Source organism: Nanorana parkeri, unplaced genomic scaffold (genome assembly GCF_000935625.1).
Source record: "Nanorana parkeri isolate BGI_ZX_2015 unplaced genomic scaffold, ASM93562v1 scaffold2060, whole genome shotgun sequence".
In the NCBI taxonomy this organism is placed as follows: Eukaryota; Metazoa; Chordata; class Amphibia; order Anura; family Dicroglossidae; genus Nanorana; species Nanorana parkeri.
Window position 1 is genome coordinate 56,808 of NW_017308328.1, and position 13,198 is coordinate 70,005.

A 13,198-nucleotide genomic window follows, 5' to 3' on the forward strand; every position below is an offset into this window, starting at 1 on the left:
CAGAAGTGGTTAAAACAAGAACACGGCTGCTTCGGCAGCCGCGCTCTTGGTACCGCTTTTATCAGCAGGCGATTGCTGTATGAGTTACAAGCAATCGCCTGCTGAGGACTACAAATCTCAGCAGTACTTTATACAGAAATGCTATTGTTATATAAAGTATTGCTGGGATATGTAGTCCTCATGTGTCATTCTGCATTGCTGTAAATATTAGGGATGCACCGATATATCGGCCGCCAAAACATATTGGCCTGAAATGGCACTTTTGGCATAATGCCGAAAGTGCAATCTTTCTGCCGAAACAGCGGCACATCCCTGCTTTCTTTTCTCCCCGCTGGGCGCTGCTCTGTGTCCCAGCGGGGAGGAGAGAAAGTGACAGCCGGCCGAGCACTGCGAAAGGAGAGCGCTGTGTTTGTGGGTTTATGGGGGGGGGGTGGCAAAAAAAAATCTTGCACCAGGGCCCTTTGTTCCCTAGCTCCGCCACTGTCTGTCACTCTACTTTCTCTTCCTATCAGCATGCCTCTTGTCAGAACATGAACGGATTGGTTCTTGTACTGCTTCTTCACACTCTATCCCTGCTGTAGAGGGACTGCAAAAAGCAGATACCAGATCAGATCAAATCCAGGTACTTGCACAGCTTGCATTTAAAAAAAAAAAAACTGACTCAGGCCTACTAAAATGTCCATAAAAGAAGAAAGCCTGCAATATGAGTCATGAAAACGAGCACACATATATATCACAGCGCCCCTATATTACCACAATACATTCTAATCACTTCCAAAAGGTGGATATCGGCTGTACATGTAACAGAGCTGCATAAATGTGTCATTAAATTCTGCATAGAATTCGGCCTTTAATTAGGTTTTTCCAAGCCTCTTTCAATGGGAAAATTGTGCCTGACCATGGGCATGCATCTATTAGATCTACTTGAAAATTATTGCAGTCAATGCTGAAGCTCATTGATTTAGGCTGGCCATAAAATGCTCAGACACCAAAAAACACCACCACCATAGAGCTATCCTTGTGATGACTGGGCTGTTTTTAACCTGTTAGGAGAGTAAAATGCATCTCTAGCAGATACAGAATTAGCATAGTCTCCCACAGCGCAGGGTTCAAGACTTCCTTCTTCTTTCCTGCCTTCTGAGTATGGCGGTAGTTGAAGCCACTTGTATTAAACCAGGCAGAACATTCCCAGGGAGATATCTGCTCATCTGCAAACAGCTTTAGTTCTTTTCAAACATTGGAAGCCATAAGTGATACACTGGCACAATTTTAGATTTATATATGAATTTGTCCAACCTGACCAAATGTCAAAAGTTCTTTTTAGCTCCCGTGCAGTCATCCCTGCAACAGCATTTCAATATTGACCAAACTTTCATCTTAGCTTGCTGGTCTTGCAACAAAAGCTGTATACATCTGCAACACTTACCACTCTTTTCAAAAGCTGTAGCTCCAACTCAGATACTGAACTATTGAACTGGGAGGCAAATGAGCACATCTGTTGACAACGTTTAATGAGCTCAAACAGACCAGTGTCCATGCTTAGAGTCTCTGTAGTCCGTGTGCGTAAACTTTCAAAGTGAATGATGGTGCTACAAAGGAAGGTGACCTAAAAAAAAAAAAAATCAATCAGACCGAGATTAGATGATGTTCGCCACAAAAAAAAAAGGAGTCAGCAAGGAATGTGTAACCAGACAAAACTATATACCTGGTTTGTTCTTTGGTTTTCTTTTAGTACAAAATTCCTTCTCTCTGTAATAGTAGCCTCAAAGTCTTGGAGAACTGGTGCCAACGCTGGATTTGCTCCTCCTGCCCATTTTAAGCGCTGCTCGATGCTGGCTTCTAAAGCCGCAAGTTTTTCCTGCAGGAAATAAATGTGCCAAAAGAGACTTTTAAAATAATTTTTTTGTCATAAACCTGCATTCCAAGATTACAATAGTTACAATTGCTCAAAATAAATTGGCCACAGGATTAATTAGGAAACTGACTGGCTCATGAACTCTGAACCCTCTAACAATGCCTATGTGTCAATACTAGAAATCAGTTCAAATTTAAACAATTCAAGCAAACAGCACTTTTGATGGTGCACCTGGACTGCTGCAATAGAAGAGTCAATCTGTCCAAGAGTATGAAGCTTCTTCTTCATGCTGGTTAATATGGCAGAGCGAGGAGGAGGAGGAGTAACAGATGTTGCTTGCGGGCGGCTAATCAGGAAGTCTTCATGCTGCCACTAAAATGTAAAACACACAAATTTTAGTCAAAGGTTAGAGTCACAGATATTACAATGATCTGTTGCCAAGTTGCTGAGTTTTTAGAACTAGTTACAAAATCACCAACAGCAGTAGCTACTTATGTAATCCAGGGGGCACAACTCAGAGTTGTACCTGCATGGATGCGTACTCTATCCAGCTATAATTTTCAGGCATGGCTAGTTAAATGCTCAAAAGGTCCTATCCTGAAAAAAACATGGGGGCTGCCTTTTGCTTCAGAATAGTAGAAAGGTCACCAGCACACCATTCCTTTTGGGATAGCAAAAGCTTCATTTATTGAAGTTCTTTGTCATATGAAGAAGCACTTTCGGGACCACACAGGGTCCCTTCATTGGGCTTTAGTCAATGCCAAAGCCTAATGAAGGGACCCTGTGTGGTCCCAAAAGCGCTTGTTCATATGTCAAAGAACTTCAATAAATGAAGTTTTTGCTATTCTAAAAAGGACTGGTGTGCTGGTGACCTTTCTACTATTCTGCTATTTGCGGCGCCATCCGCAGTCACTGCGAGCACCCCCCACTACAAGGGACATTTCGGGAAGGAGTGCAACAAGTCCAGTATTTATTGCATTTTGCCTCAGACTTCTGAAAATACTAGTTTTCTGGCTGTCATGCTAACCCTATGTCTTCAAATACCTTCAGTCGCTGATCTGGAACAGTTAAACAGAGAAGACAATTTGTCTTTTCACTGACTTTCCTAATATGCATACTTGTTCTAAGTCACTGACTCAATGTATTGAAGCTAGTATGTCAGTACAACACCCAGACACCTAGAAGTTTTAGAAGCTCAGCATTACCAGCTACAATATTTCTTTCAGAAATAACTTGATACACTGCTTATGTAAACTGGGAAAGAGCAAGAAGCACTCAGATCTAGTAGAATGTGCCTTGAAAGAACAGGGTGGAACCTCATCATAAGTTTGCATGATGATCTGGCCCCCTTACAGGGTCCATCTGGAATACAAAAAGGAACCCGTCCAACTGAAGAAGCAGAACCTGAACCACATCCAGCCGATAGAGGAAATATCCCTTAGTTGAACTGAAGCCAATTCTGGTTGACGTGAAAGACAAAAAATACCTATGCAAGAAGGAAGTCCTGGGCCTCAACACCATCTCGTCCCTATGCAAAACAAAAGGGGTATCTTGCTAGATAAGGCTGCCAGTTCAGATACTTGCCTCATAAAGGTGATGGCTACAAGATCACCTTGTGGTTCTGAGTAGTGAGAGGAAGGTCTCTAATGGGTTCACACAATGATCATTGAAGTGCAAAGAGAACTAGATTCAGATCCCATAGAGTCACAGGGGGAGCCACATTAGAGAGTCCCTGTACAAAAGGTCTAAAATCAGGAATTGAAAGACCAACAATCTCTGAAACAAGATGCAGAAACCTGATCCTTTAACTGGGTAACTCTTTGGGTGGAAGCCCTGAGACTCGCACAAGTAAAGCATGCCTTCCATGTCTGAAGATAAACCTTACAGGTAGCTGCCGAGGTGCTCCTGACTTAAAAAGAAAACTAAGGCTTTAAGAGTCATAGGTATGAAGTAGGATGGCAGAACGGTCCTTTGGACAGAAGATCCTGACGATCTGACAAAGTCCACAAAGCATCTGCCAGGAGTTTTACTACTAAATTATACATCAGTCTATACTGATCCCAGAGTTAGCTGGATATCTACTGCTTCTGCTAAAGGGTACCTGTACTTAAAGAAAAACCTGTCTATTTTGTTGCTAAACCTGGATGCCAGATGGTCCACATTCAGCGTCCCCCACTTAAGCACAGGACCTTGAACACCTTCAGGCGTAGGACCACCCCTTAACCAGATCCAGACACTTGCGGCTGAGCAAGTCTGCCTGCCGATTGGCAGAAAAAGTGGAAACTTCTGCTCAGGACAGAACCTGAACCTAGAAGTCGGTTCGAGACACTAAATGTGAAGATTCAGAATCCAACCTGAACTGCTGCAACCTCTGGACTGATACAGACAGTTTCCTCAACAGGAGGTCAGCTAACAATCCCACAAAGGGGAAGCCTCAAGAGAGCAGTAGGACTAATACAAGGTCTAACCCTTTGGTAACCACGAGGTGCAGATAAGAGGTCAAAAGTCAGGGCCACAAACCGATAGTGTAGGGACCCCAAGCAAAACTATATGTGATGGGAAGACGAAGACAGTCATGTACATATGTCATGTCATGTACATGGTAAAGTTCACAGAAGTAAAAAATCAACATGGAGTAAAGAAGAGATGAGTTGAATTTCATGTGGAATTTCTGGATACAAAGGAAGACTTTCAGAAACTGAGATGCCAGCTGGGGGCAAACACCCCCTTTGTATAAAAGGAAAGACAAACACGTTGATGGTAACACTCCTGAAATTCTTACCAACGGATTTGGAGCATTAACACCGTAATCCAGAAGACCTGAGAGGGCTCGATAGAGATTTGCTAATCTGTGGGGTAACACTAAGGTCGAAAGTAAAAAGCCAAGAAGGGGGCACCCAAACACAGAGATGCAAGTTGTTCAAGTGTCCCCCACTCTGGAAAGTGGGGGCACACATGCAAGCTAAGGGAGGCTAGGCAAAGTTAGGAAGATTAAGTGCCAGATCCTGCAGGCAGACCGGGGACTTAACCAAGGATCTTGACGAAAAAGTGGAGAAAAACAAAAATTGAATATTTGTTCACATAAAGGGAAAAGACTTAGGGGTTCTACAAGCGCAAGTAGAGTAGACTGTCAGGTTTTTATTACCGTGTTCCCCATTAGGGAGATTGTTAAAACAGCGGTTTTAACTCACCCGTACTATATATACAAAATTAAAAAATTATATATATATTTTACTCTCTCCTAATCTCCATATTTTTAATCACAGATGTTTATTTAAATAATTTATGCCTGTGTTTTCACCAAATCTAATATACTTTATACCTCTGTGTCTGTGCTCATATCATGTTTACTTTGCTATTCCAGCGATACCACATAACAGTTATATGGAAGGAGAGAAAGAGGAAGACACTGAACTTGAAGCAGGTAACTGCGGTCTTTTTTGACCCGCTTCTCTCCATAACCTGTAGGTTACAAGCATCCTGTTTAGGGATGCACCAATACAGATACTAGTATCGGTGCCGATACAGGGCATTTTCATGAGTACTTGTGAAAATGCCCCGATACTTAGCGCTAGGGATGTCCCGATACCGATTCTAGCTACGGTATCGGGGCCGATACAGGGCATTTTCACAAGTACTTGTGAAAATACCCAGATACATAGCGCCGATACCGGCACTTTAATTTTTAAAATAGTTCCAGGCTGCCCCCGAGGTACCGCGCTTGTACGGGCAGCTGAACTAGGACCTCAGAGAAGCTCCTCCCACAGCATGGCCAGCAGAGCGACGGAGGTGCAGGAAAGCATGGCATGTCAGCTGGGAGCCTGATACCGGGCCACGGGCGCTCTGCTTTGCAGCTAGATCTTATCTGCTGAGTGTGTCCATCTGTGTGTCTGTGAAAGCTCTCCCCTCCCCCATCCTAGAGATGGGACTTCCTCACTTACATGTTCCTCCGAAGCTGCTACACCCGAGGTCCGTACAGCAAGGCTGCCTGTTATTAACCCCTCCATCACCATTGGCTTCCTTATGCTCTCCTCCACCACAGGATGCCTGCAATTATCCCCTCCATAACCACAGGCTGCCTGCCATTACCCTCTCCATTACCACAGTCTGCCTAAACCCCTCCAACACCAGAAAATGATCTCCAGAACCACAGGCTGCCTGCGATTAACCCCCTACATGACCGCAGGCTGCCTGCGATTATCCCCTCCATAACCACAGCTGCCTGCGATGATCTCCTCCATAACCGCAGGCTGCCTGCGATTATCCCCTCCATAACCACAGCTGCCTGCGATGATCTCCTCCATAACCGCAGGCTGCCTGCGATTATCCCCTCCATAACCACAGCTGCCTGCGATGATCTCCTCCATAACCGCAGGCTGCCTGCGATTATCCCCTCCATAACCACAGCTGCCTGCGATGATCTCCTCCATAACCGCAGGCTGCCTGCGATTATCCCCTCCATAACCACAGCTGCCTGCGATGATCTCCTCCATAACCGCAGGCTGCCTGCGATTATCCCCTCCATAACCACAGCTGCCTGCGATGATCTCCTCCATAACCGCAGGCTGCCTGCGATTATCCCCTCCATAACCACAGCTGCCTGCGATGATCTCCTCCATAACCGCAGGCTGCCTGCGATTATCCCCTCCATAACCACAGCTGCCTGCGATGATCTCCTCCATAACCGCAGGCTGCCTGCGATTATCCCCTCCATAACAGGCTGCCTGCGATTAACCCCTCCTTAACCACAGCTGCCTGTGATTAACCCCTCCATAACCGCAGGCTGCCTGCAATTATCCCCTTCCATAACCACAGCTGCCTGCGATGATCTCCTCCATAACCGCAGGCTGCCTGCGATTAACCCCTTCATAACCACAGCTGCCTGCGATTAACCCCTCCATAACCACAGCTGCCTGCGATTAACCCCCTCCATAACCACAGCTGCCTGCGATTAACCCCGTCCATAACCGCAGCTGCCTGCGATTAACCCCCTCCATAACCGCAGGCTGCCTGCGATTATCCCCCTCCATAACAGCAGGCTGCCTGCGATTAACACCTCCATAACCATAGGCTGTCTGATTAACCCCTCCATATTTAGAGGCTACCTAATCATTAGTCTGTATTGTTTTAGAAAAAATTTTGCATTTAGCTTTAAGAAAAGTATCGGTAATTGGTATTGGCAAGTACATGAGGGACAGTACTTGTACTTGGTCTTGAAAAAGTGGTATCAGGACATCCCTACTTAGCGCCAACTCTGGCACTTACATTTTTTTACACACGTTCGGCTGCCTGAAGTCCCGTGCTTGCTGGGGACCTCAGGCAGCCTGCTGGCGACCTCATAGTAGCAGTCTTTGACAGTGCCGGTCCGGTTTTACATCTCCTCCTTCCCGAGATCAGCACAGCCCTTGACAACCCCACACTCGCCCTTACAGCCATGAACAGCCAGCACCCACATGCAACCCTGGCGGGACACGAACGCAGCCCTGGAGAGTCCGGTGCCCACTAGTAAAGCCCTAGAGAGCCCCACTTGCAGCCCTGGAGAGAAGCGAAAGCAGCCCAGGTGAGCCATTTGCCATATAATCATGGATTGATGGGATCGGTAGTCTTTTCTGGCTGGTTGCCATTCTCCATTGCCGTATAATCATGGATTGAGTTACAGTTCTTCATAATTATAAAGAAACTGCCCTAAAATCATTAGTTTGTATTGTTTTAGAAAACATTTCATATGTCCCTTTAGAATAAAGTATTGGTAATTGGCAAGTACTTGAGGGGAAGAACTTGTACTTGTTCTTGAAAAAATGGTATTGGTGCATCCCTAATCTTGTTGATTCCAAGTATCTGTTCTAGTACACTTTAGCATAATATAATATATTAAGGGATAATATTGGCAGGCGTGTGTTGCAAATAGCATCTAGAGGAGCTGGAGGTTTCACACCCAGGGTTTAGGTATGCAGGACACTAATGGATACAAAGTGGTTTTTATTTGCAAACCACTTTGTATCCATTAGTGTCCTGCATACCTATTCCTTTGTATAATATAATATATTGCTATCCATCCTACAGTCTACATGATCATTTTAAAGAAAAAAAATGTCATGTGAGAAACTATAAGCAGGCTGATTAGTATTATTTTACATGTATAACATTTACCTGAAACATTGCAATGTGAAGCTGCACGCGCTGCATGCTGGTTTTACAGCAAGCAATGTTTGTTTCTAGACGGCGCACCAAGTCTTGCTTCTTCCAGGCAGTGTCATAGGAACTTGCAAGGACAGTAGCTCTGTTCATCACTAGCTGAGAGAATCTAGAGATCTGAATGTTGTGCTCCACAGCCTTTTTACAGAGATCATCAACAGAAACTTTACTTTCTGCCCCAAAGTCTTTGGCTTCCACTTGGGCAATAATATCCACTCCCAAAGCACTGATGTAGCTGCACAAAGTCAGTCCCAGAGCCTGTGTAGGCAAGCCAATTAAGAGTTGCCTCACAAAGTCAGCTGTAAAAGATTTGATTGGTTTGGCCATCTGGTCTTCACTAAAGCAAGAGTTTCTGTACATTGTTTTTACATTGACCAGCTGTACAGGTCCATTAACTGGGATTTGTTCATCAATTGGGCATTTACCTGTGTAGAGAAACCAAAAAGCATAGGATTTGACAAATGTAATCTGTAGCAGGGAAGTAAATCTATTACAAACCTGTGCAATTAAAACTTCTTGAATAAGAGATTAATAATCAGAGGCTACCTTGGTTAAACAGTGCATACCAAAAATAACTGGCAGATCCAAACAAAGGCACCCTGAATTTTCATACAACCCTTGACTTTTTCTTTTTCTACCCTGCCACCTCCCATAGCACTCAATTTGTTTTTAGCAGGAGGAATGGCCTCATTAACTAACAGGGATACTTCAGATATGATGCTAAGCTTCAAATCAAGACTGGAATACACTTTCAGCTGCTTGCATCTCTGCACATACTTGTATTTCAACATGCAGTTTTCACTGAAGGTAACCTCTGACCATACTTATTTTTATTATTATTATACAGGATTTATATAGCGCCAACAGTTTGTGCAGCGCTTAACGTTACGCTTATCATATGTTACATTAAAAATTGACAAGGTTTATAGAGGGAAAGTAATAGAATGTGAACACTATTTACTAGGGATGCACTGATACCGATATCGGTGCCGATACTGAGCATATGGAAGCGAGTACTCGTACCTCGCCCAAATGCTCAGATACTTACCCTGATACAGAAACTTCAGTCAGAGGGAGATTCCCCATGACCGGCAGTGCTGCGAGGGAGCATGAAGCTGGCTTCCCGATCAATCAGGAAGCCAGGCGGTACGTCATGACCCACCTTCTTGATTGGCTAGTAAGCCGGTTTTATGCTTCCTAGCGACAAGGAGAGGCAGCCTGGCTTCCTGACCAATCAAGAAGCTGGTCATGACAAGCCGCATGGCTTCCTGATTGGCCAGGAAGCCTTGCAGTGTCGCGAGGGAGCATGAAGCCAGTGTGCTTTCGATAGAACACCGGCTTCCCAGGCAGTTAGGAAGCCTGCTTAGCCTGGCCCACGCTACCTCGGGATGCCGGTATCGGTATGGATAGCTCTGGATTACTAAATGCATAATCTGCCGTGACTGCTTTTATGAGTAATGATAATCTGTTCTCGGAACCAGCAAATTTTGAATGGTCTAGGTTTCTTGACAGCTGCTATGAATAATAGGGATAAATTGGATTTACCAACATAAGTTAATTTTTAACAAAAAGCCTGTAGTATACAATTCATCAAACGTCTACCAGCAGCGGGGCAGCAATGACCTCATCTGAACTGCCAGAAGTGTGGAGGTAACCAGGAAACCAAATGTGGAAATCAATCAGGCCTGCAGAGACCCCGAAGGATCTAATTTATCAGCAAACCAAGCATGAAATAATGTGACTAATCATTGCCTAAAACAATCCAAAAAACAAAAAACTTTAGAAAAAATGATGTCATTTTCTGGAGCAGTTGGGATACCTTGTGTAAGGGGGAGTTTGTTTTCCAGCTACATTGGATGGAAGCCCATGGAATCCACAAACATATCAATGGTTAGGCTTTGCAGGCATTTATAGGATCAAACGGCCTTATCAATGGTAAGGCTTTGAAGGTACCCAACCTTCAAAGCCTAACCATTGATGTATTCCTGAAACTTTTTTTTTAAATCATATTTTTTTTTTTTTTTAGCAGTCACAATAAGGCTTGATCCCTAACTCACTGAAAGTGTTCCGTTTTAGATCTCATTTGAAGATTAAAAATCAGGTAGCATTGTAAATTTTGGACTAGCTCTACGATCCTGTCTTGTATTGTTTTAGCTTTACTTTCCAAATGCTATGTAGTCTAGGCTGTTTTTACAGCCCAGCTCTGCAACATAAAAAAAAAAAAAAAATCAAACATTTGAAAAAGGCGTGATATTATTAAAAGTGTGGTCAGCTTCCGTGTATGAACACCTTACTTTGCCTTGTCCTTCTTTGAAACACTCTTTAAGTGTACTTTTCCACAAACTTGCAATTATATATTTGGAATGTGATGTTGGATTATAACACTAGATTTAAGGAAAGCAGTACAATATATAGAATTCCATGTGCACTCCTACATTAGCAAAAGACCTGTTAGGGATGCCTCTGTAAAGTAGGCCATATAGAAACAGAGGCTTTTACAGAATGTACCTGGCAAAGGCACCAGCTGGTTAATCTGCGACAGCAGCTTATCCAGGTGGAAACCAATGCACCTTAGATGGTTATAATCAATTGATGAATGTAAATCGGACAAGGTTTTACCGATTTATTTCTAGGAGGTACTCTGGAAAATTGAGAGAGGAAAAACATCAATATGAACTTTATGCCTCTTTTTTTTATACTTAAAACATAAAACTTTTGAAGGGTATATACACATTACATATAGCTTATTCACTCAGCTCCCTTTGGATTTCTGTAAGCACCATTATATTTAAAAAACATTTTCTTACCAGATAAGGTTTGAGAAAATATGCCACAAAGTCTGAAAAATTCTCTGATAGTTTGCAATCTTTTCAAGAAAAATATTTCATCCAAAACACGCCGAAGTTCATCATCTTCAAAAAAGTTCACCTGTGTACTTCGTGCTTCACGAATTATATCAACCTTTCTCCAGGCATGTGGAATTTCCATCTTCTTTAACTGTAGAAGCGAGCACAAAGTAAGCATGGAATATGCTTTCAAGAACACTATAAATTCTACAAGACATCAAAAAATGTCCGTACCTTTTCCAGGAGTAAACCAAATGCAGTTTCAACTTGAGCAAACATCCCATCAAAAGCAACCAACAGCATCTGACCAGCAGACATTTTTGGAGTTTCTTCCACAGAGCCATTCCGTGGCTGAATTAACTCACCATATTGAGAATGAAGTAACCTGTAACACAATGTACCTACTATAGTAATCTTTATTTGCTTAGAATATAAAATACAAATACATGGAAGTATCAGTCTACAAACCCTGATGCTGTAGCCTGGCAGGCCTTTCAGTATATATTTAAAAATGTATACATCAAAATTGACAAAACCTGCATCAATATTTCTTATAAAAAAAGTGCATTTTTGCACTCACAGGAAAATCCTTTTTTTGAAGTCCATGAGGGACACAGGAATTCAGAGACAGCCATGGTTATACTGCTGCCTATAGGAAGAATGGACACTGACAAAAAACTGAAAAATACAAGCCAGCCCCTTTATAACCCCTGGTCTAACAGAAAGGGACTCCAAGAAAATCATAAAAAAAAAAAATATCTCTTGTCCAGAGGGACAAAGGTATTCAGATGGAGACAGGACTTCTAAAAGCAGTCCAACTGAAGGGTGGGCCCCATAAGAGGACTGGGAACTGCCTGCAACCCAGGAGCCGCCTAAGGGATCAATGCTCCAGACAGAGGCACAGGCTAACATGAGCAAAGGAGGGCATCAAGAATTAACGATGCTCAAGACTAGCCTGGATCACTGCCAGGAGGGAATGACTCTACATGGAAGGGAACGCCAAATTTGAACCAGGAAGAAGCTGAGGAGCCGGAAACCACCAAAACAGGTGCAACAAATTCCTGAATAGGTCTACATGAAAAGGCTCGAAGCCTTTCACCCCTAAATCCTAAGAGCAAGTGGATGAAAACTGACAAAAGAGGGTTGCCTTGCCAAAAAGCCAATCTCGCCAAGTTAGATATACTAGAGAACCTACAGCATCGGCACAGCATAGCACAATTGTCCACAAGTGAAGCGACTACGGAGACCATTGGAGAACTCAAAGGTTTGATCCCATGTAGTCAACAAGACAAAAGTGCAGGGTGCAAAGAAGGCATCCCTTCCCGAGGGTATGTAGGAATGGAATATACGTCTTAGCCCCGGACTGGTGAAATAGGAACCACTAGAAATAGGAATGAAACTATGGCCCAACAAAAATTCAGCAGAGCTTACCTATCCCTGGCCACAAAATGGGTCTAATAAGCGCATAATCCCCACAGGTTGATCAAAGGGTCAACATCTGGGGTGAGAGGAGAGAGGAAAAGGCATCTCGACAGAAAGGCTAAATTCATTCACCTGATTAAGAGCAAAAACAGGAAAGTCATCAGGAGGACCTAAATTACAAGGCAGTGGATCAGCCCAATGAGGAAAACCTATTGCCAGGTGAACCCACTTCCCCACTGCATTGATTGCTCACCAGTGCTAGGTGAAAACGTCTGATGTAAAGGTGCCCATACTCAATTATCGTATGAAAGTGCAATAACGTACCATAATCGGCCGGCTGATGGGAAGTGCATGATCGCAATTACTGTACAACTAGCCAATTTGGTTGAAGGGGCAGACTAGAAAACTTTAGTTGAAACGGATGAAAATCAATGGATTAGTGGGCATTTTCGTACAACAAAAATCCCAACATGAACACTGCACATTCGCAAACGAAAATCTGTTCTGCCAAGCGACGGAATTCAGCCAGTTAGTATAGCTAACGAATGCTTATCGAAATCTACATTGGTCTGTGCATAATGGGCTATTTGCGTGGAAATAGAACGAGCGTACGATGACAGGACAAAAAAAAAAATGTAACGATAATTGTAAGGTGTATGGCCACCTTTAGCACGAGGTTGGTCTGACTGGAGCTGGACCAAGCACTCTCCCACTACCTGTTGTGGCAGCACTTAGACCTGGAATTCGTGGGAAGAGGAGAAAAGAATCATATTCTTCCCCATATGTGGAAGTACAGGGCGTTTCACTTGGCCCTCAAGGAATGAATGAAGTGATTTCAAAGAAAGTACTTACCAGAACCTGGGGGTAGGCAGATGGGGGG

General features: G+C 43.5%; 1 protein-coding gene across 1 annotated transcript in view; it reads right to left on the reverse strand.

Annotated features, from left to right (window-relative positions):
* The window catches only part of SMG1 (SMG1, nonsense mediated mRNA decay associated PI3K related kinase), a 168,755-nt gene that overhangs the window by 11,325 nt on the left and 144,232 nt on the right, over window positions 1-13,198 (reverse strand). The window contains exons 52-57 of the mRNA XM_018572528.1: window positions 11,131-11,281; window positions 10,858-11,047; window positions 8,006-8,475; window positions 2,087-2,227; window positions 1,706-1,858; window positions 1,427-1,606 (exon numbers count right to left, since the gene is read on the reverse strand). Coding sequence (XP_018428030.1) covers window positions 1,427-1,606; window positions 1,706-1,858; window positions 2,087-2,227; window positions 8,006-8,475; window positions 10,858-11,047; window positions 11,131-11,281 — 1,285 coding nt within the window. The remainder of the gene's footprint in view (window positions 1-1,426; window positions 1,607-1,705; window positions 1,859-2,086; window positions 2,228-8,005; window positions 8,476-10,857; window positions 11,048-11,130; window positions 11,282-13,198) is intronic.